The following is a 27,458-nucleotide window of genomic DNA, read 5'->3' on the forward strand; positions in this document are numbered from 1 at the left end:
TCACACAAATCTAAATGCTAACTTTTTCAATAGATACTTATTCCTTTTATAAAAAATTCACCAAGATGCCTATTTTTGTAACATCTACAGGTGCTAAAAAATATGGGGTGAAACTTCTGTCACTTTATCCAGACTACTTCTCTTAAATTTAGTTCCCACTTTGCACACAATTATCGCCACTACATTTTATTTAGTGTCTAACTCTTTTGCAATGAGAGTTTCAAACGTGCGCTTATCCCAGAGGCCGAAAAACCCTTTTGAGAGGCCCTGACCAGGGCTGGAGGGGATAGCCTGAATATTAATGCATTCTTTAATAATGTAATATTAAGTAAATAAACATATACTTTTTATTGTTGTTTTCCCATTAATAAAATCAAAAAGATTTAGCTCAAAATCAATTACTAAAATAATTATAACAATTATGGATAGTTTAACCAATTGTAGACAAGAAAAAGCCTGTACCTCCACTGATGTGCTCACAAGGCAAGTTTCATTATTCTAAGTGTGATTTAAGCTTTCATTCAATATCACCATGCATAAAATTCTCCCAAGTTTCACATATTTAATCAAATCACGATTCCTAAATTGAATTAAATAGTTTGGTAACAATAAATTAAGGCAGCTTTTCGAAGGCTCTGTTGAAGTGTGAAATGATTTTTTGCAAACATGCTATTTTCTGCTTAATATGCAAGTTACTCACGACTGTTCGGTCAAGTATAGTGTATCTAAAGCCAGTGCTCTCTATGCTTATTATGAACATAGTGAAAAATGTCAATATGAAAGAAAAAAAAAAGCACAATTTTGTGAAAATGAAGTGTTTTTCCTTTTTCATATTTAAAGAGTTACTGCATTATCTGAGATTCTAAAAATTTGCAAGTATTGAAAATAATTCATGGATTGTGATAATCATCAAGGTGGAAAAACCTCACTAAATTGGTGATCTTTAGAAAAGTTTAATAACTTTCAAAATATTTAAGTTATTTATCCATTTTAAAGTAAAGATAATTCTTCAAGGCAAGATGATATATATAGTTTAAAATTGTAGCTTTGCTTCAGGTTTTAAGTTTGACTTTTTTTTCCCTTAGGCAAAAGCACTACAAAAAACCATGCTAATAAAATTAACAGATTGCTATCATTTGATTATTATCTGCCATTTTGGCTAGCTGTTTATACATCAAGTTATCCTTTTATGGGCTTTTTTTGTTTTCCCTTTGATATCTCTTTATGTATGAAATAGCCTTTAAAATAAAAAAAGAAACATGAAATCAAATCACATAACAAATATGAACACTGCTAATCAAATTTTTATTTCCATAATACCATCATTTATTTTTTTTTATTTTTTACCCAAAGATATATGCTAAGCGCCACTGGTTAAACTGGCTGCATGAAGGGCAATTGATAAAAAGGAAATTGGAGGAACCTTCCTTATGAAACAACATACTGGCATGGCATAGGCACAAAAATAACAATTACAATTAGAGTGAATCTACAATGAAAACTTTATTATTGTAATTCTTTATGAGCCAATACCAAAATTTATTAAACTATACGTTGTATGGGTGTTATATACTGCTTCTCAAAATTATCTATTGAAAAAAAAAAAAACATAATTATTCAAACTAAGCATAATGCTACAATCAGATAATTCATTAAAGAGAAAAAGCACATAACCAGTATGCATTAGGAAAAGCGTACATTCAAAAACATCAAAACCTTTACCCATACTAGGATTAAATATAAAGCATAACAGTGTTTTTACATTTGGTAACGAATCTCAGACAGCTACCAAGTGTAAAAACATTCTGTCATTGTTAAGATTCATACTATATAGCATTTTCAGCAGAAAACACAGAGGTAATGTCTTTTATAATACTTTTTAACAAGAAAAATTTTATAAGTCAAAAGAGAAAACTCCCATTGTCGAAAAAGCATTGTTTTAAAAAATAAATATTCTCTTGAATGAAAAAACATAACAAGTATTAAATTTAAAGTTACATAACACTCACTAGAAATTAAGTGTTTTCTGCATACCTTTGCCCATAAAACATAGTTAGCACAGTAATATAGATATATTACTTTTCATTTCCAGCTTAACTGATATAAATAAACACATAACAATTTGATAACAATTTTTAATTACTCAAAAATCATAATAACTTCAATGATTACTCAAGGCTCACAAAGCCATGTTTTGAATATTTTAATAAAATTGCATATATATTTAAAAAAAATCATTTAACTTCATAATACAAAAAGATTAAAGCAAAAAAAACTAAAAATGAATATATTGAAATAGATATTTTATACTTTTAAATATGCTAAGCGAATGAGAGGAACAGGAAAGAAATTCTGTGACATCACTTAAAACGATTCTAAAACATTGATTCTCATAAACTCGTCATTTGAACATACAGAAATAAAAATGATTTTAAAGATACTTTCAGGATTTCATCAGTGGTTTGAAAAGAAAAAAGTATATACTTCTATTTCTGTACAATTCATTTAGCTTATATATCTCAATTATATCTATACATGTAATATACATTAATTAATAAACAAAGTTACTGGCAGGCGATGAATTTGTCATAAAATTGTTAAGACAATTTACAAATAGGGAATTAAATAAGTTCTACAACATAGCGTGCATGCTTTTGATATCACTTTCTTTTTACAAAACACAAGCAAATTTTACAAGGCAATAAAGTAATATGTCTATATTTTTTTACATTCTAAAATTTACTATATTTGTGAGTTTTTTTGTTTAATAAATTTCATAAAATTGTTTATAAGATTGCTTGTATTAGAAATAAAAACAGGCACTTGCCTAGAACAATGCTGTTTGCCATGCCCATTAAAACACTGTATGATTGCACTTAGAATGAAATTCACCACTTTATTCCCCGTGGAACATTTTCTTCAACAGGAAGGAGGAGAGGGATTCAATTTAATAGATTTCTTCATAGATTTTTCCAATAAAAGAAACGTAACCTATTGTAAGGGATGACACTAAAATAATTTTTTTAGGCAGATGACAGAGCAAAACACATACGAATACCGTCCTTTATTGTTCATTCCTGCAGTGTAATTATAATAAAAGTCCAATCAACTTGGACGGTCAATTTTTCCCCCATTCATTTCACATTTTAAGAGACCGTCACAAACATTTATTTCAGTTTTTAGTCAATTTTTTAGAGTTTTTTTTATTTTGTAAATAGTTTGGGAGTTTAAACTAGGTCCACACTGAAGTCCGCTCATTGATTTTTTTTTTTTTTTACTAATTGGAGTTTTTGTTTTTCTTACTTAAAGTGCTGATAAACAAATAAATGCCAAGTTTTTTTTTTCCATGTGCAAAAAAGAGTTGTTTACGTCCAATGTCGTTACGCAAGGTTAAAGCGTTCCAAATCTTGAAGAAACTGCAGGGGAAATTTCCGCGTTTCAATTAGCACAATATTCATTTTCAACAGCTGTTCCTTTTTCTTTCCACAGAGGGGAGAGTGCTGAAGAAGTATCAAATTTTGTTTTTCCTATAGAGAAGGGCAGGCTTAAAAGGTATTTCAAGGTGATAAGAGAGAAGCAAGGAGTTTACTAAAGTTTTCGAGGAACTAGAATGAATAAGTCACAGCAAATGACGATTAATAACTATGTAGCTTGATAAGAGGCTTGATTTCTTATTTTTTGAGTCACAAGAAAGTTTAGCTGAGGAACGATGGACGCAGGCCACAGACACTAGAGTGCTGAACACTAAATTTCTTCCCCTGAGGGTCTTGACTAAAAAAGTAAAATTACAATTATAAGCAGGTAAAAATCATGTAGAAATGAACAGAATTATTTAATAAAGCATCTTAATAGAATGTTTCATATTCAGCAGCATTAGCCTGCAAAACACATTAGAATAGGAATACACAATCAATATTTTTTATATGAGAGTCACAGAAAAATATGCTCTAATAGTAATTCAGGCAGCCAGTAAAGGAATAAAGCAAAAAAAATATACAATCAGAATTTTATTTAAAATAAAAAAAAAAAGGTATCACCCAAAATAGTAGAGAAGTTGTCATATAAAATAATCCTTTATTTTAATGATTAATTCTCTTTATGTACTTTTCTTGTTGCATAACAAATTATAATTATAAAAATACGATGCAAAAGTATGTGGCAGAGGTGCAGAAAATTTTCAGAAACTATTATTTCTCCAGAATACAGTTTATTTATTTATTATTATTTTATTTATGAAATTCAAAATTTTATCACTTTTTAGTTACTACAAATTTTTCAAAATACTTTTAGAAAATAAAGTTTCGTACATTGTTAAAATTTTGTTAAATTCTCTTAACAAGGAAAAAAAAGCCATTTGATTTTTCTCAAATAGAATAATGTACCAGTAATTAAATATCAGTAATAATGTATCTCAAATTAAATATATAAATCAAAATCTATTAAAATAATGATTTATATTGATTAATGATTATTCAAAATACTAAATTAAAGTTATATTATAAAAACTAAAGGAATTCGGACTAATAAACAAATTGCAACAGAATTTTATTTACTCAAGTTATATCCCTATTCTTTACAGACAGTTATGTGATCTTGCATAAGGAATTTAAAAATATAAGTTAAAATGAACTTTCAAAATGTGTATTTTAATATTTAAATAAATAATTTTTTAATACATTTTTTGTACACCTTATTTGTTCAAATACATTTTTAATTTAGCAGCAAACTTTAACAGTCAAATTGCCCAATAGTCTTATTTGTTTCGGTTAAAAAATAAAACAGAATTATTTTCAAGTTGATTAAAATTTATGCTTACTTATCAGTCATAAAATACCTTTTCTCTTAAGCATGTTATTAAATGTTTTATACATTAAATAGGATGCAGGTGAAAACATTGTAAAATAATGTTTTTCAACATGGAAATGCAAAAGAACTCTAAAATCTTTTACATATATTTTTACACGATATTACAACATGCAAATTTCGAATTTGAGTAATTTTTGCCAATCTCATCATAAATCCAAGTAATATTTTTATCGTTCATTGACATTTGTTATTACCAATTCCATGTGATTTTTTAGATTCAGACAGTCATTATGATATTATGATTTGTGAGTTAAAAATCATGCATTTAATTTGTCACTTTACTTTTTTTATTTGTACCGATTTCATCATAAATCTAAATTATTTTTTAAAGGCAGTTATAGCTATCCTTTACCACAAGATTTTGAAAATCCAGAAATTTTATTACGACACAAGAGTTTAAAGTCTAGCATTTATATAATCACTTTTTGAACCAAGAAAAAAAAATTTCATTTATAAGCAAAATTATAACCATTAGGTTTCCAAGAATGTTAATATAATATATTGTTCAAGCAATTGGAATGTTCAATTTGACAGATTATTCCATGAGGTGCTTATTTCATAGATTAACCCTCAAATTCCTGGGGCATCAAAAATTTTTGCCCAATCACCATAGAAGCAAGAAGCTTTAGTTTAGATTGTAGTTTTTCAATTTGTGTAAGCCTTTAACTGTTCAGTTTGTAAACAAAAAATTTAAACTAAGTCCTGAATTGTTTATTTTTTAAATACAGAAACATTGTTTTGCTAAAATCTCACCATATCATTTTCCAAACTGACTTTGGAATGAACAGTTTAACAGACAAAATGATAACATAAAAAAAAAAAATTTAAAAAAAGTGCAGATTTGATTATCTCACCTTGATAAAAAGTTCCTCGCATCCACAAAATGCATTATGTTATTACTGAAAAATGAATATACCAATTAGTGAAATAAAATACCACTGTAACATACAATTTAATACACAAAAAAAAACAATTGATCCGAATATATAACTAACTATTCACATTAGAATAAAGCAAATGTTTACCATAATATAAAACTTTTGAGGTCAAATGACAGTTTGTAACTGGACAAGCGACAATATATTTTAATTACAATAAGCTGCTTTAAATTTTCAAAAATGTAATAACTTATAGGGTGGAAAAATAAAATTTAGCTTTATAGCTCATTTTGAACATTTATTAAATTGTGAAATTACAATGAAATATATTTAATGAAAATAGATAATGAGTGCTGAGTGCTTGTTCATTTAATTTCTTTCTCTCTATATATTCTCATATTTGGTTTTGCCATAAAACAATATTTTGTAATAATCGGATCTTAATTTCAGACAGAAACAATTGATTGCTTTCCACATAATTCTAAAAATAACATCCTGGATAATAAGATTTACAAAACTGGTGCAAATAATAAAATAGATTCAATATTTTTATTCATTCACAATTTGATAATTTGTATAAATAGTTTACAAATTTTTGTGAAAATAGCAAAAAATTCAAACATCAACTATTCATTCGGATCCACAAATGATTTCAAGCTTGGAGGGGAGGGAGAGGTTTGGAAAATTTTATAAGAGGAAAGAAGGGGTATCAAAGACGTGAGGTTTTACTGATTTTATTTTGTATCAAAACTAAAATATTTATTAAATTAAGTATTAGCCAAAAGCTTAAGAATAAAATCTTTCTAGGCGAATATACTTTAAAGATTGAATAATGAGGCAGTCATTTCATTTTAACAAAACTCAATGATTCAAAAAATTTTGAAAAATAATGTAAATTATAAAAATGTTTCATGCCTCAGCTGCACATGACAAAGCATAAAATATTTCACAGGGGTCTGTCTAGGTTTTTCTGAGAGGTACCTACTTCATGAAATTTTAGACATAATTTGTGAAAAATTAAAAAATCAACACAAAAACATGGTAAAAATATGGATTTATCGTTTCTTACGGAATACAAAAATAAACTTTTAATCTGAAATTATGAAAATGTATGGCCACTTAGCAAGTGTAGTAATGTGGCATTCAATCAATATAAATTGACCAAAAATATAGAAAAAGAAAAGGGTAAAGAAAATAGCTAATAGGAAAAACACTGAAAATATCACAATCTGTGTTTTCGAGGATGGAGGGAATATCTTACTTTAGTTCAAAAGGTTCAGTTTTATTAAGCAAGTTATGATTGTTCATAGGAATATCATCAGTTAACAGTACCATTAATCAGCAAATACTTTAAATAATTTAATATAAAAATTTAATAACTTTATAATAAAGAACTGCAATATAGAATTTATCGAAAACATGCAAAATCTTAAAATCTGTAGAAGAATATAAAGCAATAATGCTGTTTTACTTGTTGAAAAATTAAATTTGTTTTTATTTGTATATATTAACAAAAAGTTTCCAACTGCTATTTCTAATAAATTATTAGTTGTATTATTTATATTAGCATAATAATCTCTTAGTACAAAAATTATCTATTTAAAAATTTATAAATTAAAAATTGCTTTTTTTTAAATAAACATTGTAAACAGCATTAACATTGCTATTTTTTATAGAATCCAAAAATGATTAAACATTAATATACTTCCATTTCTTTTAATCTGAAGTAGATAATATTACCCCTTTGCCACCATCATCAGAAGATACAATGTGCAAATTAAAATGAGTATCCAAATAACTTGCACAGGTTTTTTAACCTTCGAAAAAAAAAGGTCCCAAATGTCTAGTCAAGAAAGCAGTAGAAATTTTGAACTCTATATGCTTTATTTTCTCTTTAGCTTAGCTCAACATATCTCCAAAATCATTTAACTAGCTAATCAAAAATAAATTTCTGTACATATTACAATTTCAATATAATTAAAAGCTTAGTTTTACTATTTATCTTCAGAAAAATTAATGTTTCGAAACTGCTTATTTAAATAGCGTATTATTCATAATGTGTGACCGATTTAGTTACAATTCGGGATTTCGACACACATTTTATTTTCCAAACAGCAGCTATTCACTATACTCTAAGGATTAGAAATCCAAATCACTGAAATTCAGGTGTAGTTCCAGAGTTCTCCCTAGGAATAAAAAAGAGCAGGGCGCTTACACACAGAAAAGCGTACTTGGAGTTTTGAAAGGGCACTCAGTTAACACTGTTAAAATTTATCAAAATACTTAATATTATGTAATAACTGAAATTGATCCGACTTTCAAATTACCCTTTTAAAATATTTTATGTCACAATTCTCACTCATTACCAAAATAACAGAATAAGTTGAAGATTTTGAAAAATAATTAAAGACAAGCTAGATGACAATCCGTGTATAAACATTGTGTATAACATTTCTTCAAAAAAAAAAAGTAAACTAAAAAAAAAAAAAAAAATTTNAAAAAAAAGATTAATTACAACTTGAAGGTCTTTTTTTTAAATAAATTAAACTGAGAAAGAGAAAATAAATATCTGAAGTGCCATTTTTAAACAAAAAGGTTAATAATGGTGAAAATAAATGGTGAAACTTAAAATCTCTAAAATATTCATTAAAATACCTCCCTTCAAATAAAAGATGTGAATATCGCTGAGGCCGAAACTCGTGCAAATTTTAGCTATATAACTAGACAACAAGAAAAATCTTACTAAAATGTAGGAATGGAAATAATAAATATCAATAACAAAATACAGTACAGAACCCGTTATCCGGAAATCAGAAAACCGGAAAACCAAAAAACCGGAACGAAATTCGATAAATTTTCCAACCATTTTTTAAAAAAAAATTTTTTTTTCCTCATAAGATTTTAGTATTTTTCTTTCTTTTTCGAAAGATGTTTACCTTAGAATCATTTTGGAAATAATCATCAGTGTATTACTTCATCATTTTTTCTTCCTTTTTAGATTATTTCCAAAAAAAAATTTTTTTTAGTTTGGTTTAACAACAAAAAAACGGCTTTTTGTAGCGATTCAGAAAACCGGAAAAATCAGTTATCCGGAATGGCAATGGTCCCGATCGTTCCGGATAATCGGTTCCCTACTGTATATCAGAAATTTACTTCTTATTAACACAGGTGGTTAAGAAAACAATCTTTTCTGAAAAAATTAATAAAAAGACGTGTTCAGGGAAAACACTGTACTTTTGTCAAAGTGCATCTTTGCTCAACTACCTAATATGCATCTATAACTTGCATTTTCATAATTAAGCCTACTAATAAAGCCAATCGACTAAGGTTGCAGAATGAAAATTCAATTGCATGTTCACTAAGCAAATTAAATCACGCATAAAGAAAAAGTAATATCACGAAATATCACAAAATAGCATGTATCAAAAATATTAAACGGGATTAAGAAGCACAAAAAATTTCAAGAAATGTCAGTGGACAATCATAATAAAGAAATTTTAATTGTAATATCTGTCAACTTCATTATAAAGAAGCATGCAAAGAGTGGTTAAAAAAATTACAGAAAAACTTAATTTTTTAAAATTATAAATTTCAAATAGTAATATTCTATATGTTTCACAGATAATTAGTAACAAATATACTTATAACACTTTGAAAAATTTTGCAATAATAATCCAAAAACAATTTGAGTGCTATATTAAAATTAATGTTAAGAAAATTAAGCAGATGATATAAGGTGTTAGGCAAAGTTTCATGAAAGACAGTGCAAACTTCAATTTGTTTATCTAATTTTTTTGCTAAGTCATTACAGCACTGAATAAACATCTTCTGAATTAATTATAATTGTAGTGATAAGGAATACATGTTTTTCTAAAAATAAGAAAATGAAATAGTTTTAAAACTACATTTTTACTTAAACATTATTGTTTAATTATTTACCAAATGAGAAATATATAATTAACACATTTGTTAAACATTTTAAAAATTTCATATATATACTTGATTAAGTTTGCGGTTTTAAATTTATAATAAATTAGAAAGCAAAGCAATGTACAAAACAGAAATAAAATTAGAAGAAAAATAGACCTCTCATTTCAGCAGTACTATAATATCAGAGCTGGTACTTGTAAAATGTGAGGTATCTTAAATATTTAATTTGTGCTTTAGACATTTTTTTTATTATGAAATTTAAAAAAAAAAAAAAAAAAAAAAAAAACATTGAAAAATCTTAGAAATAAATAAAAATATTCTATGTAGTTCAATTTACTTATTTTGATCTTGTAAAGATCAATTAATAATTATTTCATTATCTAATTCACTGAAATTTGCTGGATTTATATTTAAAAACACTGATACAAATTGAATAACAAATGAAAAATCCAATTTTACTTTTAAACAAAATCTGAAAGCAACAAAAAAAAATTTTCTTTTTTTTTTAAGAAAAAAGGAGAAATTTAATGGCTAAAACTTAAATAACCTTTTTTAAACACGAAACAAGTAATCACTGGTTTTAAATGCCTAAGTGTTCCACTGTGGAACAACAAAAGCACTGAATTGTGGTTTACAATAATTTCACATTCTACAATAATTCAAATTTACATAAATAGTTAACAAAATCTACATGGTGTCATTAAAGGATTTAAAATAATCTAGATTGGCTACAGATTAATTACAGATAATAACAGAAAATTTAAAACTGAACTATAGGATAGGGCAATGCAATGGCAAGTATACTGTTGCGGAAATGACATTTTGGGCAAAATTATTATTTTAAAAAAATTCAAAAAGAACAATTGATTTTTAAAATTTCTTCCAGGTTCTTCATAGTAAAATCAGTATAGAATAGCAGTCAATTTAAAATATTGTTGCGGAGAAGACAGTAAAATTGAGCATTTTAAAAAATCTGTATTTCATATGGAATTTCTGCTCTTATACTAGTTGCATGTCCTTTGCATAGTTTTTAGTAAAATTGAGCATTTTAAAAAATCTGTATTTCATATGGAATTTCTGCTCTTATACTAGTTGCATGTCCTTTGCATAGTTTTTAATGTTAATTAGCATTATTTAACGATAAAAAAACACTGTGCCACATACTCCAATTACATTTTGATTGACAACTAATTTTCAAAAATTTGTCTACAAATTGCAGAAAGGATTTACAGTAAGTGAAATGCTGTGGAGGGGACATTTGAGTCTTTATTATTCATTAAAAAAATTTAAGTCAAATTACTTTTTAAGATTTCTCTTAGTCTAAGTATAAAAGTAGTCAATTAAAGTTTTATTTTATAAATTTAACTTTAAAAGTAAAGAGCTTAGTTTGCAAAGAGGCAGCAAATTGAGAATTTTTAAAAATTTATATTTCAAAAGGAAATTCAGCTTTAAAATGAATTGAAAGTTGTTAAAAATGAATAACATCAACTATGTAAAAAAATTTTGTTACAAAAGTTCAAATATTATTTTAATTCAGAACTTGTAATTAATATTTATTCGTTAACACATGGTGGGAGGACTTTTAATCCTTACTGCAAAATAAAAAGGAACATGCAAACTATCATATTTTATTTATTCATGAATGTTGAAAATTTGTTTAGGAAATTTAAAAAAAAGAAAAAAAAGATTTTTTATGGCTCAAAAGTTTTAGGAAACAAACAAGAAATTCAGGAAACAAACAAGAAATTCAGGAAACAATTAAAGAACAGAACACCAAAACCTGCCTTTTTTTGCTCTCAAAAAATAAGCAAAAAGCATATATCATTGGATTTTCTTTAAAAGAGTACTGCAACAGCTATTTCAATGGCTAATAGTGCAACATAAAATCTTTATATAAATCCTATTATAACAAAATTATTGATAACAAATGTTGTATCATGATCATGTCAAAACTTTTTAGTGCATACATTTGAAATTAATAACTTCAACCTTCATAGAATAAAATATATGATACGGAAAAATAATTGGGTTTAAGGAGCGGCCACAACTCAATAAAAATCGACCATCCACCGCAGGAATTTGAACCTGGTTCACCTCATTGGAAGGCGAACATATCCTTTAAGCAATCAAGGCTCAACATCTTTCAATTATCAAAACTAGAGAGACAGACCAATAGTAATTGTTATACTCTAACTTGCATATTTACTTAGATAATATGAGTAGTATTTAATGCTTTTCTAAGACAAAATTCAAATTGAAAGAAAATATATAAATCATGCAATCCATAATGACAATAAATCCGGGATATAGTGATAAATAAAACTGGAAATTGACATTTTATATGTAATGCAAATTAAACATACATCAGCTTAATGTACATAAACATTCACATTTTCAACAATACTTTTATTTTTCTTAAAAATATTGAACATTTCATGATCTTATATATAAACCTGTATAAAATATAAAAATTATAACTGCATATTTTGTAAATGAACATAAAGCCAACATACTTTAACAATTTATTATGAAAATGAAAATTAAACATGTTTTATATTTAATTGTACTCTCTATTTGCAGCTTTTAAGGACACTTAAAAAGCTTAAATTAAAGACAAAGAAAGATACTTAGTATTTAATAAATTTATAATTTTTCATTTTAGTTAAATAAATTGAGATGCAGTTGTAAAAATATAAAAACAAAATGAATGTAAAATATTGTAATGATTACTGTTGGATTATATCGTAACAAGCAATTGCACAATTCACTTTTACTTATTAAGATAAACTTAGTGGTGCAACAGCCAATAGATTGTCAAGGCCTAAAGTGCTCTTTCCAGTTTATACAAGCTTACTAAATATGATTAATATGGGAACAAAATGGTGTCATGTCAATTAACAAGAGCTTCAATACATATTTATTCATATTATCTACAAACATAACACAAAACAAAGACAAAGAACCAATTAAAACAAATTTAATAAGAAATGTAAAGAACCATACCTGTGTTTTACGTTGTTCATCTTCTTCTTGACGTTTTTCATAATGCAAAAAATCATCAAATATTGAAGTAGTATGTCGAAAAGTATGCATTATTTTCAATACTTGTTTGCCTTTTTCAGGAGGCACTTCTTGTGTGTCTCTAGAATTAGTGACAGGCTTATTTTCATTGTTCTCAAGACGAATATGACGCAACTGAGAATTTGGAACGTCCTTCACATATATCCATTTCACTTTAAATTGCCCTTTCCACTTGTCCTGAGCCCAGACATTTGCAGTACTACCATAATCCACGGGCGACACCATCTGTGCCATGCCGCAAAAATGCCCTGATCCATTCACACTATAGAACAAATACACCAGTCCTTTGGCTTCTCGGAAAGCTTGGTCCAGCCGTTTATTTCCATGTTCTGTAGAACACCAAATAGAGTATTTAATTGACCGATGAATGTCATCTTCGGAATAGGACTTAATTATAAAAAATCTAACATTCTTAGGATTTAAATCAAATTCTTTAGGATTATAATTGTTTTCCATTCTTAATTTATCTAACACAGGATGCTGGGGATAATTGTCTCCAGATGCATTGTTCTGAGCAACAGCAATTGGTTGTTGTTGCTGCTGCTGTTGAGGTGGTGAATTATATCCAGGTCCAGAGGGTCCATTACTTCTATTTCCCCGAGGTGCATTCCAATTAGAAGTCGAACGAGATTGTAATGCAGTAGGCGGACCCATTTTGCCACCACCAGTTCCATTTCCCCCACCACTGCCATTTTTACTTTCCCAAGTTCCAATATCCATACTAGATGTATTATGCTTATTACCGCTAGCTAGGATAGCAGTAGGATTAACAGGTTTAGGTTTTACTTTAGCTTGAGGCTTAGCAGGCTGGCTTGCCACAGAAGCCCATGTTATTTTTTTAGAACCAACAGGCTGTCCAGAAACACCAGGTGTGCCAGTCATAACCATATTATCAGTTGCACCAGTTCCAAATTTCTTTCCCATTTGATGGTCTGTCATTATACTGCCATGTAACATACCAGGTTTACCATATGGGTCTTTAACAAACTGAGAATCATTTTTATGATCAGGAATAGACAGTCCACCCATACCCTGTTCTATATGTTTCAAAGCGTTCCTATCCAGAGTCTGGTCATATGTATCTCTATAATAATCTTCAGGATAGGTTCCATGACCAGTCTTCCTCGTGCCCATGGCAGAGTTGCCCCATGTTGAATAGTCACCACCACCGCCACCACTAGGGAAATAATTGAAGCTCTGATTATAGCCACTAAAGGTATTTTGTGAGAACATTCCATCCATGTAATGGGACTGGTCTCCACTTCCCATTTGCCCTCCATATCCACTGAGAAATGTCATAGGATCACCTCCATTACTCCAGGCTCCATCTCCTAGTCCTTGATTTACAAAAGAATATGACATAGATGCATAGTAACTAGGCATGTAAGGATCTGGCAAGTTAGAGGATGACATGGGTGGATTGTAAGTCTAAAAAAGAAATTCTCCATTATATATCGAGTAAACAAAAATATGACCACTTATATAAATACAATAATCAAAAACTGTGAAGAAGAAATCAAATAATGATTGAATTACATACAATTATATAATAAAATAAAAACATTTCTGCTAATTACATAAATAAAAACAATATCTATACAGCATCTTTTTATAGTAAGCTATTCCCATAGGACTTAACTTATAAAAGTAAAACCATAACTGTATTTTTGGAAACATAAAAATGCTCTTAGTAGTCTTTGGAAGCATAGAAAGGCTCTTAGTACTTAAAATTTAGATAAAATCTTTTATAGCTTTTTTGGATAAACATATATAAAGTTAACTTTTTAAAAGTTTACAGGCAACTGAAGAAGGGAGAGACTATGCATCACATGGACTGATTCTGTGGAAAAAGATCTTAAAACCATGAGAATCAATAAATAGAGAAACCTTGTGTCTGATCGTGCCAGCTCTAGTTGGGACAGCTCTAGCTTGTACTAGGCTATCACAAGGTAGGCCCTGTAAATATTCGATGAATAAACGATTTTATACCTTCTCTGCAAAGCGGACACTACAGTAATTGGACAGTCATTTATGCCCTCATACGTTATTCTCCTTCCAATTTTTAAAAATATGAAAAAGAAAACTATTTCTGTTTTAAATTCTAAGGCTTCTGCTTTAAATTAATTCTTTTGCCTTATCCACAACTAAAAATATGAAGTTGTTTCAACACTAATGTATCAATCATTCACCTGTCACCGTCATCTTTCCAAAGAAAGGAGAGAGAAAATGTTCCAAACAGTGGAATCTTTCGATCCTTTCATCAGGACAATACTGGTTATGAGACCCCACAATCTGATATGACACCTTATATACTCTCAATTCCTCTTACCCACTGAAAATTCCTCCCTACTTCTAATTTGGTGACTGAATTTAACACAGCTGTGTCAAAAAAAAAAAAAAAAAATGAAAGAGAGAACAGAAATCTCCTCACTGAGGTGTTCATAAAAATGAAACAAGAATTCAGACATTTGACATATGATCAATTTTGAATGTTGAACATAGGGCCTCCAGGTTTACAGGTAATGCATTGCTGCTTTCTTTTTTTTTTTTCTTCTGTACATTGTGGAAGGTTTATCTTCAAGGAGGCATTACTACATTCCCTACTAGTAAGTGTTTAGAATTTGTTAGAGGGATACATTTATTTTTATTCAGTAAAAAGTCTTCAAATAGATTAACAATTAATTATTTGGGAAGTATGAAGATAAATTTTACTTATGGGAATTAGAAAATTACACTTGTATCTTCACAGACACAGAGATGCAGATGAGTTTCGAATAGTCTTGCGATTTGGGAAAGATATGTATCGTCAGCAGGCACAGAGGAGTAGTTGATAAATATAAACTAGTCGGTCTGTGGTCAAAATTAAAATCCCTAGATTCTATCATTATGTGCAACAAGTTTATAAAACAAAAATTTATTTTTTATATTTTTTAAAAATTTGAGTAGTTATGTCATTTAAATCATACCCAAATTGGCTATTTCTGTTAATCTTTTGTATGTCATCAGAGTTTAAACACTTTGTTACATATATAGACATATGACCAAAGACATAAAAACATGGATTACTTTATTTAAGACACTGACACATTTAAAACTAAAATATGCAAATTGGTAAACAATTCCTTAATAATAAAAACTCTGAATGTACTGTATCTAAATTAGCTTACCTAACTATTTGAAATTTATGATGTTAATAGAAATGACATTTTGATCGTTACACAAACAAAAAACACTTCAAAGTAAAGATCACAAAACAAAACGCACTTATTTCTTTGTAGCTTTTTGACAAAATAGCCATTTAAAAAAAATATGCCTGAATTGACACATTTAGATTAATCTGTTTTTATTTGTTTCCGTCCACAAATGTGACATATTAGTCTCAGTACAGGAATTAAAAATTATATTCTTATTTAAAAACAATATTTATTGAGAAATTTTTTTTTTTTTTTTAATTATTAATTGAGAAGCTGGAAAGCTTGAAATCAGTCAGGTGTGACTGTCCACCTATATCAAATCACTCCTCTAAACAGGCTTAGAAAAACATTTTATGTATTTTTTATGATTTATTTTACAAGTATTTTACATAAATTTTTACTTTTTCTAAGAAAGGCCCATAATTAGTTGCCGAGGCATAGTTGGCATCAATTAATGATTCAAATTTTATACAAAATTGTTCAAAAATATAAATTACTTAGTAGAGAGAGAGCATGCATTTTAAGCTAGACTTAAAAAGAACAATTAATATTATTGAAAAACAAGAAACAATATAACAATATATTCAAAATATAAAAAATAAGCACTATCAAAAGGGTTGTAATAGAATGTATTTTAGATATTTAAGGATATAAGTAATAATTGTGTAGAATAGAACGAGGAGAGAGTCCTTAAAAGAGCATCTCACCCAGAGAATCCTACTTAACCTTTATTTAGGAAATTAAAGGATGAACTCCATTAAGAGGCATCAAGTTAGTCTTCACAAGATGCCACTTTCAATTTCCAGTCAAAAAAGCTATTATTTAATATAATCATTAACTATAGTAGAGCATTATATATTTAGATCCCAATTAACCAAATAGTAGAGTTCCCACTCAATTTCAGTAAATAAAAATATAAATAAAATAATTCCTTGACTTTTTCGAGTGCATCAGGTGAATTTCACCATGCAATTTTTTATCAGAAAGCTACAATTTTTTTCATTTGGAATGTCAAATACTAGATTTTGTGAGCAAAAGACATATAATAAACTGAGAATGGAAACATGGGAAAGTTTTTTTCTATAAAGAGTGCAATTTTATAAAATAATTGTAATCAATGTTATAATTAACTCTTATCTCAATAACTGATTACTGTTACTGACAATTCTCAGAATAAAATTTCCTGAGAATTCCAGTTTTTCCTTGTTCTCCTTGACATGTGTGAGCCATGAAATTGTCTAACGAATTGGATAAATCAAGGGACAAGGGTTCTCTCCTGCCTCCACTTGTCCTTTTATGAAAATTAGTTCTTATCTTTAGAATCTCACAAGTGCATGAATTTTTTTTTTATAAATTCTTTAGTGCAATTAATAGGATGGACCCTTTACTGCTTTCCCTTATTTTGCTTAATTATAATAAGGGTCAAAAGCAGAGAAAAAAATTTATTTTCCAATAATGAGGAAGAAAGAAGACATATTTTTTGATTTTTTACAATTATCAGCCAAAACATTTGATAAAATATATGGTTAAAATTACTTAATTATTTAAAAATAATCATTGAATAGATAAAAATCATAGTTATGCTTTCCAAGCTCAACTTGCTAATGTAAAGATTAGAAGACATTTTGTCATGTAATCTAATAAAGAGTAACTAATGGAAAAAACATTACTAAACTGAAAAAAACTAACAAAACTGAAGGGGAAAAAATCATTTTAACCTAGTCCGTGTAGAACAAGTCTTGATATACACAAGCTACATATTTAATAAATTAAAAGGCAGTGTTTTCAAGAGGTGGCAGCATAAAAAGGGCACATTTATGGGGATCAAAGGGCAGGCAGGGCGAGTCGCCCCTCTAAAAATGAATAGGGAGAACACTGATATTATGATTTATAAGTTTCAAGCCACTTTTATTCTCTTTTTATTTTTTTTGCCTATTTTGAAATACAATAATTTACATGCACACTTTTCATTATTTCTTAGTATGAAATCTTCCTAATAAAATAGATCTTTTTGAAACCTTCTTGATTAATAAAAATCACGTTAAATTTTTTTTTAATCATATTGTATAAAAAAATATTATATTTAAGTTAAGAATTTTTAAAAAATATCAGTTCACTTAAAAAATTTTATATTAAAAAAAAATCACTGCTTGCTCAAATTAATGTTTTTAATGAAATGATGAATGCATTTATTAATTAGATTGAACAAAAATATTTTATTAATATCAACAAAAAAAATTGTCAATGATTGGAAAATTTTAATTTGAAAATAAATGATAAATGAGTGATTTTACATTTTTAAAAAAAAATTTATGTGGTTTACATCAGGATTTTAATCCAGTGATTTAAATAATGCTAACAATGGTACACACTTTCTCTTAATTAGTATTGTGGGTGTAGTATCTTTTAATTAGTAAGTTTTCCAACATGTTTATAAGGTGCAAGAATCATGTCATATTACCTTTAAAAAAAACATTTAATTGAAGAGCAAAAAAGGCAAAAATAAAAGCATAGCATTCAAACATCAACTGTATTGGATCACTTTTTTTTAAGTGCTAAAAAATTGCTAAAAAAAAGCTTAAATTTTAAAGAAATTAAAAATGACCATTTATTAGAAGAAAAAAAAATTTAACCACCTAGATTATTGACGAGTCGGAAAATTCCTCAGATTTAACCTGTCTAAATAATCGGTGCTCTACTATAATTATACAAGTCTATCAATCAGAAAGGGGTAAAAAAAACAGGTTGATTTAAGGAAAATGCTAACTACTAGTTGATACATAAAATATTTTACAAATAGGAAAATAAGGATTTTTTATAACCAATAAAAGAAACAGAAAGATACATTAGCTAACAGATGATACATTAACATAAATGTTAACTACAATTTTTACTATATACAGTACAGAACCTGTTATCCGGAAATCAGAAAACCGGAAAACCAAAAAACCGGAACAAAACTCGATAAATTTTCCCGCCAATTTAAAAAAAAAAATTTCCTTATAAGATTTTAGGTTTTTTCTTTCTTTTTTGAAAGATGTTTACCTTACCATCATTTTGGAAATAATCATTGGTGTATTACTTCATCGTTTTTTCTTCTTTTTAAGATTATTTCCAAATTTTTTTTTTTTATTATTATTAGTTGGGTTTAACAATACAAAAAAAGGCATTTTGTAGCGATTCAGAAAACCGGAAAAATCAGTTATCCGGAATAGCGATGGTCCCGATCGTTTCGGATAATAGGTTCCTTACTGTATAATTAACATTAATAATTTCTTTATTAGATTTTATTAACAATTACAATACATAAAGGATACATGAAAAATGTCCCGATCACAATCTTTTTTCAATAAATTTAAAAAAATGAAAGTTCAATAAAACTTATGAAAATAAATTTAATTAAAACTTACGAAATTCTATGACATTAAATTAATTAAAACTTCTATGAAATTAACTTCTATTTTTAAATGATGCTCATTTCATTATCTTGTAGTATTACCTATTTAAATTCTTTAGCAGGCAAGATGTTAACTTATTTAAATTCTCTAACAAGTATCAGCTTTAAAAGCTTTTACCCTACTAACATATTTAGGGAATTGGGTAACATCAGAAGGCATGGTGTCTTCACGAGATGCCACCTTTCATTTCCAGTTGACAAAAAATAAGACAATGGTAGTCGTCAGAGATAAGATTTTTGACACTGCTGTAAGAATTCAATCTAAACAGTTTCAATAATATTTAAGACGTCATTTTTTCTTCTTTTTTAAAAATTCAATTTAGTTAACGTTACATTTTGATCGATTAGACACTGTCCCTTATCAACATTGTGAAAGTTTTTTTTTTTAAAAACTTGTGCAATTGCACACTAGGAAATTAGAGACTAATTAAAGGTGCAAAAAAATACATCCTGAAGTATAAATAATATATAATTAACATTTTACTATAATTATTGTAACCAAAAATTTTTTAGTCCGTGTTTAAGTTTTTATCTCACCAAAAATTTACCCATAAAACTAAATTTATTTTTGTACAGGAAAAATTGCCTACATTCACCATTCGTGACTTTTTCAAAAATGTTCTAAAGAAAAATTTTATTTTATATTAATTAAAAAAATAACACACATTGAACAGAAGACCAACGAACTGATAGGGTGCATTGGACCATGTAGCAAAAATATAATCAGAAACAATATTAAAGAAATATTTCACATTAAATATATTTTACATCTAATATTCATTAAATGTTATTATGAGCAGTAATTACAATGCTTATTTTTCTTTACAAAAACAATTTTGATTTTAAATGCTAAAGATTAATAATAAATTAAAAGAGTAAACGTCTTCAATAGTAATAAAAATTAATCATTCTTACTGCACTAATTATTTATTGAATTTTATTAAAAACATAGTATTCTAAAATTATTAATAGATAATTGAAGTCATCAAAGGACAAATCAAATAAGAGCTGTGCAATGAAAAACCTAATATTTCCTGAAAGGGGTTCAAGAAAAATAATTATATCTTCTTACATTATTACTTTATCAACATTTGTTGGCCATAAAAAAATATTTTAATCATCATTGGGTAAGAAATATGATGAACTATAGAACATTAAGAAATGAATACACACAAATACAATCTCAAAATCTCATATTGGAAAAATTGAGCTCAAAATCGAAATTCCTCAGTGAGATTTTTATAAAAGAAAAAAAAATTTTAAATACATAACAAATTTCTCAAATGCATTTTAAGGAGTATAGGTGTGATATAACTGTTCAAAATGCCATTTTTGCCTAGTTATCTATACGTCATATCTAAAAAACTTGTTAAATTAAAAAAGGCATATTTTAACAGTGCCATGTGATTTTCCCCCCTAGGTTTTGTATACCAGTGGGTGCAACATGTTAATGGAAAAATTAAATAAAAATAAAAATTGAGATTGGTCCATAGCAAGGACGCAGAAAATTGACTAAGTCTAATATTTCTCAAAAATACAGTATTTTTGTGTTAAATTTTTTTTCGTAACTGCTAAAACTATTTCAAAATATTACTGTATATTATTAAAATGCTTTTTGATAAAAATAAAAATATCTCCAAGAAAGAAAAAATATTTATTTGATTTTACGTAATTCTTGAATTAACTAGCATAGGTGTTAAATCTATTTAAAAGCAAGTTATACAGAAATGCTACTGATTTATAAAATTAAATTTAGGTTCCACTCATAAGCTTACTGAAATTAAGATAATAAAGAAATTGACTTGTTATTGAAAGTTAGATGCACTTATAAAGTAACAGAAAATATTTGTTCTCTTTTAAAACAGAAAGTTAGCATGGCATAAGATATTGCACATGAATTTAAGACAAAATCACGAAAAATTGAGGTGTCCAAAAGTGATCACTTAAATGCATTATCAGAGAATTATGTGCTGTAATAAGTAATATAGTGTTAAAATTATGAGGTTTTTAAAAACTTAGCAGAAATTGGTAGCAAAAACTGTCACAAAAGAGATTTTTTTTAAAAAATTAAAAAAGACGGAACATACATATTAAAAAGTGAAGATTAAAAAGTCCTGTTCAAATCTTGCATGTCATAATAAGGCAAGAAAATTATCAGAATCAGAAAAGAATGATGTTTGAAAATTACAATAACAGCAATTTGGCAAAATAGCTGAGCATTTGAATCATTACTGGATTTACCACAAAATCATCACAAATTCAGTGAATCATTCAAATTCAAAATTAGACTTTCACAATAATACAATTCTCCAAGCATATCTGCTCTACAAATAAACATACAATAAAAAGATTAAAAATTTAGAACACAAATTAGAAAGAAAAAAAAAACTCCTATTTAATATCTTAGTAGCAATTTTCAGCATAAAGGCTTATTTACTGCCGATCATGAGGAGCTCGAGAAAATAACTTAGCTGCTAAGCATTTTAATTATATCAAGCTTTTACTAAGTAAAAACTTCAATATCAGTTATTTTATTCATTAAAAAACATAACCAACTTAAAACACTTATCCAATAAAACAACTATTCAAGCTACATAACAAAATAGGTTTAACAAAACAAAAGAAATGATGAAAGAAAAAGAATTAAATTTTGAATTCATACCTGATGAGGTTGGTTTCTCCAAGATTCAAATTCTTCATCCTTTACCATATCTTTAGGTCCATTTGCAACTGTAAAATAAATTTACACACACACATTAAAACAAATTACAATAAAATTTCAATTTATTCAAACAAGACTTTTCTACTATAAGTAGAATTTGGCTATTCATAACTAATAGAACAAATAACTTCACATAATCTGCAACAACTGAGCAATTTTCAGAAAATTTTATTTCCTAAAGTAGCAATCAACATGCTAATATTTTAATAAATTAAGAGAATTTTGTCTACCACTATACATAAATCAGGGTGCGTTGCCAAATTATTCAACAAAAAATAAGCACCTTTTAAGCGCTTTTCAGGCACTCAAATATTTTTTAAGCACTTTAAAAGAATATCATATTTAAGCAAGGTTGGTAAGCTTTGACAATTGACGGTTTTATCTGGTTACGTCAACCAAAAAAAAATTTTTTTGCATTGTTTTTAACAATTGTCAAAATTTTTGAATCAAGTAAATCGAATGGTGTTTTCATAAGCTACGGTCTGACAATGTGCCAAAATAGATTGGGGTTGAATTAATTGTGAAAATGTTGAATAGAACAATGTGAACAGTGTCTTTCTGCATAATTCATAGCGAAAGTCAACAAGGTAAAGGAAAAATTTCAATTTGTAAAAGGGAAAAGTAAGCATTTTTTAAAAACACCCAATGAAAAAAGCACTTTTAAGTGTTTTTAAAAGATGAAAATAAGCACCTTTAAGCACTTTTTAAAAATGCTATGCACCCTGTAAATATAAGGAGGCTTATAAATTAGTGAATTAATTTGTAATGCAACAAATTTCTGATGTAAGTTGTATAAAAATTATATGCTTGAAAATTTTCTGTCCTTATTTGCTACCAGAGGAAAGTGAAATTAGCTAAAAACTCAAATGTTAGAGAGTATGACGTAATAAAAATTTAAGCTCTAAGTACTTTCCAAGATAAAGAAAATCAAAGTTGAGTAAAACTGAAAAGAATGCTCACATGTAAAATAAAAATATTAATTGTAAAACTAATGAAAAGAGTCAACAAGTTCTCGAAAACAAAGTAACCGAAATGCTATACAATTACACTTTATCTTATCATTGAAAAAATATGATAAGAAGGAACTGAATAGATAAACTATGGAGTTTGATAATACAACGCAATTTCACAGCGGAAAAATATCAGTGATAATTTGAAGCTGAATTCAAGGCAGGCTAGGATCTAGGCAATATACGAAAGGAAATAAATAGAAAATTTTTCAATTAAATTAAAGTGCATTTCAATTATAAGAAATTATATTTACACTTCTTAAAATTACAGATTAAGAAAATTTTTCTGGAATTTTACAAGTGTAGATCACTATCCTGCCCCACTTCAAAAAAAAAAGTTTCAGAACTTTGAAGTAAGGGTGCAAAACCTTTTTGAATAAATAGCTCTTCAAACAGCAGATTGACCAATTAAGAGTCGTAATCCCAAGAATTTTGACCTGTTGAGGGCAATTATGATAGTTTCAATGTTAACTGCGTTTTAAACTAAATTATTTTTAAAAATCACCTTAGTAACATATTTACATAAAATTAAATTCTTTTAAATATAAAGTTATATCCAAAACAGACAATAACCAGAATACCAAACAGAACTTTAAAAAAAAAAAAAATTATTTTCTCCTTATCAAAAAAAAGTTTCAAAAAAATTATAATGATGAGGAAAAAGTAAAATTTTTTTTTTATCATATCATGTAACACAAAAGTTTATGAGTTCTCCCTCGCAATAAAAAAAAGGCAATGTTTTACGGGATGACGGCTTAACACAGGGGCGCATTGTCTTCGATCAAAAGTCAAGCAACTCTTCAAAAAATGCTAAGGGATAACACTAAACTTATTTTAAAATAAATTAAATTCATGAATAATAGTAAAAAATAATTATTTCAGTAAGCAATATAAATGCAAATTAAATATTTCAACTTAAGAAATTCTATGGGGCCTAAAATGACGTAACATAAAATTTAAAAAATGCCTTATAGCTCAGATTAAGAATAATCATTCGGTTCAGTATATTTTTCACTTTAGGATATTGATTTTCAGTGAATTATAAGAGTTTATAGAAAGTTAAGCCTTATCCGAATTTTTAGGCACTTTAAACTGCAAAAAATTATAAACTACTTAAAATAGTTAACAGTTTAAAAACCCACGTTTGAATTGTAAGTGTAAGGAGATATTTTCGTATACCAAAGTGACAAATGGATTTCAATTTGGCAATCTTTTTTTTTTAAAAAATAAATAAAAAATATGTGGAAGTTTGTCCAAGAGGGAGGGGGCTACGAATTTGAATTAGTCTCCTTCTGAGATTTTTTTTTCTCCTTCCAATCCTCTCAAGCGTCTTTGTTTGGAATTCGCTAAGATTTGGTGAATATTCTGTCGCTGATCAGGATATGGAAATCTTTGCGAGTGTTGGATTAATATTACATTAAAAACATAGTTTTTAAAAAATATGCGAAAAAAAGTAGCAGCAACTGCAAAAACAAATAATTTGGTTTGGCTTTAAAACTAGCACAACTTAATCACATTAAAAGTAATGATTGAAGTGTGCTAATTGAAACTCGCAACTCTTAATAATATCAGATTAAAAATGAGAGGATTTTCAAAACCATGTCGACAAATTATTTCTTAGATTTGCAATGAAATCGGAAAAATAAAACACACAAAAGTTATATTAATATGCATAAAAAATAACGGGATATTCAAATCCATGTCAAAATACCAAAAAGCAATCAATAAAGTAACTAAGATTTACATCAAATTGAGAAAAATAAAGCACAGACTATTAAAATTACTACCAGAATGCATGGAATTGAAACTTTCGAATCATAATATTTTATCAAAAATAACACAATTTAATAAAATATAACATTAAGTCGATAAGAAAAATCACTTAGATTAATGACAACATGAAGACAAAAAAAAAAACTCAAAAAGTAATTACTAAAACTCAAATTTTATACATGGTAATTATGTAGTATTAAAAATATTAAGATTTTTAAAACTTAAGAAATTTGTAATGATTACTAAGGAAAAAAGCAATTTTAAAACTGTATTGATTCAGATGGCGCATGTCAAAAAGCTTGAATGACAAATTCAAACAAAAATTTAAGATTCATCAAAAGCAGATGAGCTACCAATTGTGCACGCATCTATAAGTAAATACATCATGATTTAAAAATAATTTGGTAATTTAGGGATATATTTTCAGTGTTCTTTTAATCTGCAAGACAGTGAAGAATTTTTAAAGTATCTTTAACTTCTTTTAAATTGTGGATAATATTTAAGAATTTAATTTTAAAGTGCATTTGTATATATACACATACCTCCACAGCTTAAACACACCAATAATAAGAGTCATGCCTTTAGGTTTAGCTAAAAGCTTTAAGATGCAGCATCATTGCAAAACAAGCAATGATTTCTAAAAAAACGAACTAATTCATACAAGAAAATGTACACTAAAATAATTGCAGTTCCTAAATGTAATATAATCTATCATAATACATAACAGAGAATCAATTAAAAACAATTAAAAAAAATCTTATTAATAAAACCAAAATATCTCATTCCTAACCTTAAATAAAAAATACATTTAATGATTCATAAAAGAATAATCATAATTCATTATAACTCGACTTATCCAATATTTAAAGCTGCATTACTTATAAGTTACTTAATTTCAAATGTTAACCACATTGAATATTGATTTTACAAAGTATAAATCAAACCTTATTACAATGAAATGGCAAGATAGATTTCTAAACAGATTGCAACAAATAAGTTAATAGTAGAAACAAATCAAAACGCTAGGTTACATTTTAGCAATTTGTTCTTTCATATCAGATTTCATGCTTATTACGCACTAATCAAAAGACATAACGTAAATCAAATAGAAATTATGACAGATGGATAAACAAGTGAATCAGTGTACTAGTGAATCACAATCTGTTTGGGAAACAAGGAATTTAAATATAAGTTTTAAATAAAATAATACTCTCTGCATAATCTATAATTAGTCAATGCAAGAATATTAAGGATGATTACACCAATAAACAAATTAAGAACAAATACTACTTACCCGAATTGCCTTGTCCTTTCATGCGCTGCATGTCGATTATGAAAATAAATAAAAAGAAATTAGAAACTAATATCGTTTAGCACACTTATAAATAATTTAGAAACAACAAATCTCAAAATATCAGAAACAGGTGTATATAAAGCAATAACGCATAACGAATTCCACATAAACTTATAAGATAAATGGGCTGATTGAAGCCATCTTGAAATTCCGGATTTGTAGTACCTGATCAACGCTAGCAGACATTCCCCAATGGAACAGAAAATTTTTTCGATCGTTGAAGCTATACACAAATAAAAATTCCTATCACTACTGAAGAGGTTAGACAGCAGTCCTTTAACTTCGATTATGGTTAACAAACACAAATACTATAATAAAAAATGAATGTCCACGCACTCTAAAAAAGTTAACAATGGCGGCTTCTCATGTGTCCGACTCCCGAATACGTCATACATATCACGTGATTTCAAAAGGAAAGGAACTCATTGAAAGTTGAAGTTATACTTATTATTCTATTAAAAAAATTAATTTAAGTTTACTAGCGAAACAGCCTCATAAATGTTCAAAAGAGAGAAAAAAAAGTTTTTTTGATTGAATGCCTTATATCACTTTATAGACCTTTGTAAAAGTATAACTCACGCTTATATGCACTACGCTTCCACAATTTTAGAAAATTAGTCAATAATTCAAATGTTCTCCGCACCACACTCTCCAACCATGCGCAACTTATCTGATAACCACTTTTCTGATTTTGAACCACTGAAAAACAAACTTCGAAAATTGATCAGATAACCAGCTTTTATTATTTTCTCTGCATAGCATATGTAATCTATGGGCTGTTAGATAGGCGATTACTCACGCACTGTATGCGATTCATTTATGCAATCATACGGATATGTGTTTCGCGCATGTGCTAGTAATTTGTCTTACGAGTGCGTACGAACTTTTTTTTGTTTAGTAGAAAGAATCTGAGAAAATTTGAAAACAGGCAGTTGAAGGCTATTTTTTCTCAAATGAAGTTTACATTCCTTGTTGTTGTTGTAGTTAATTTGCGTCGCAATAATAATAATGGTCAGCAGCCCGACGACCTGCACGCGAAGTCGAGCACTTTATGGTAGAACAGTTTAACGAGAACCAATACCGCACACCCTCAGTCCCTACGCAGACTGATCCAAGTGGTCACCCACCCGCATTCTGACCGCAGCCAGTGATGCTCGACTTCAGTGCTCCACTGGGAACAGTGTCTTTACGAT

General features: G+C 27.7%; 1 protein-coding gene across 1 annotated transcript; it reads right to left on the reverse strand.

Annotated features, from left to right (window-relative positions):
• Positions 1 to 1,286: 1,286 nt before the first annotated feature.
• Positions 1,287 to 26,687, reverse strand: LOC107437607 (YTH domain-containing family protein). The gene is made up of 6 exons (XM_016049667.4): positions 26,431 to 26,687; positions 26,206 to 26,230; positions 22,069 to 22,136; positions 12,678 to 14,183; positions 5,721 to 5,765; positions 1,287 to 3,771 (listed from the first exon to the last, which is right to left on the reverse strand). Exons 1-5 carry the CDS (start codon positions 26,449 to 26,451, stop codon positions 5,763 to 5,765), a joined length of 1,623 nt encoding a protein of 540 aa, XP_015905153.1. The 5' UTR covers positions 26,452 to 26,687; the 3' UTR covers positions 1,287 to 3,771; positions 5,721 to 5,762.
• Positions 26,688 to 27,458: the final 771 nt, after the last annotated feature.

The sequence above is a fragment of the Parasteatoda tepidariorum genome, chromosome 6, assembly GCF_043381705.1.
Source record: "Parasteatoda tepidariorum isolate YZ-2023 chromosome 6, CAS_Ptep_4.0, whole genome shotgun sequence".
In the NCBI taxonomy this organism is placed as follows: domain Eukaryota; kingdom Metazoa; phylum Arthropoda; class Arachnida; order Araneae; family Theridiidae; genus Parasteatoda; species Parasteatoda tepidariorum.

Coding starts and splice junctions, on each gene's coding strand:
- LOC107437607 (XM_016049667.4), bottom strand. CDS start 26,451: ATGTCTGCTAGCGTTGATCAG. Junction 26,231..26,430: donor TGTCTGCTAGCGTTGATCAG/GTACTACAAATC, acceptor ATCGACATGCAG/CGCATGAAAGGACAAGGCAA. Junction 22,137..26,205: donor GAAAGGACAAGGCAATTCGG/GTAAGTAGTATT, acceptor TTTATTTTACAG/TTGCAAATGGACCTAAAGAT.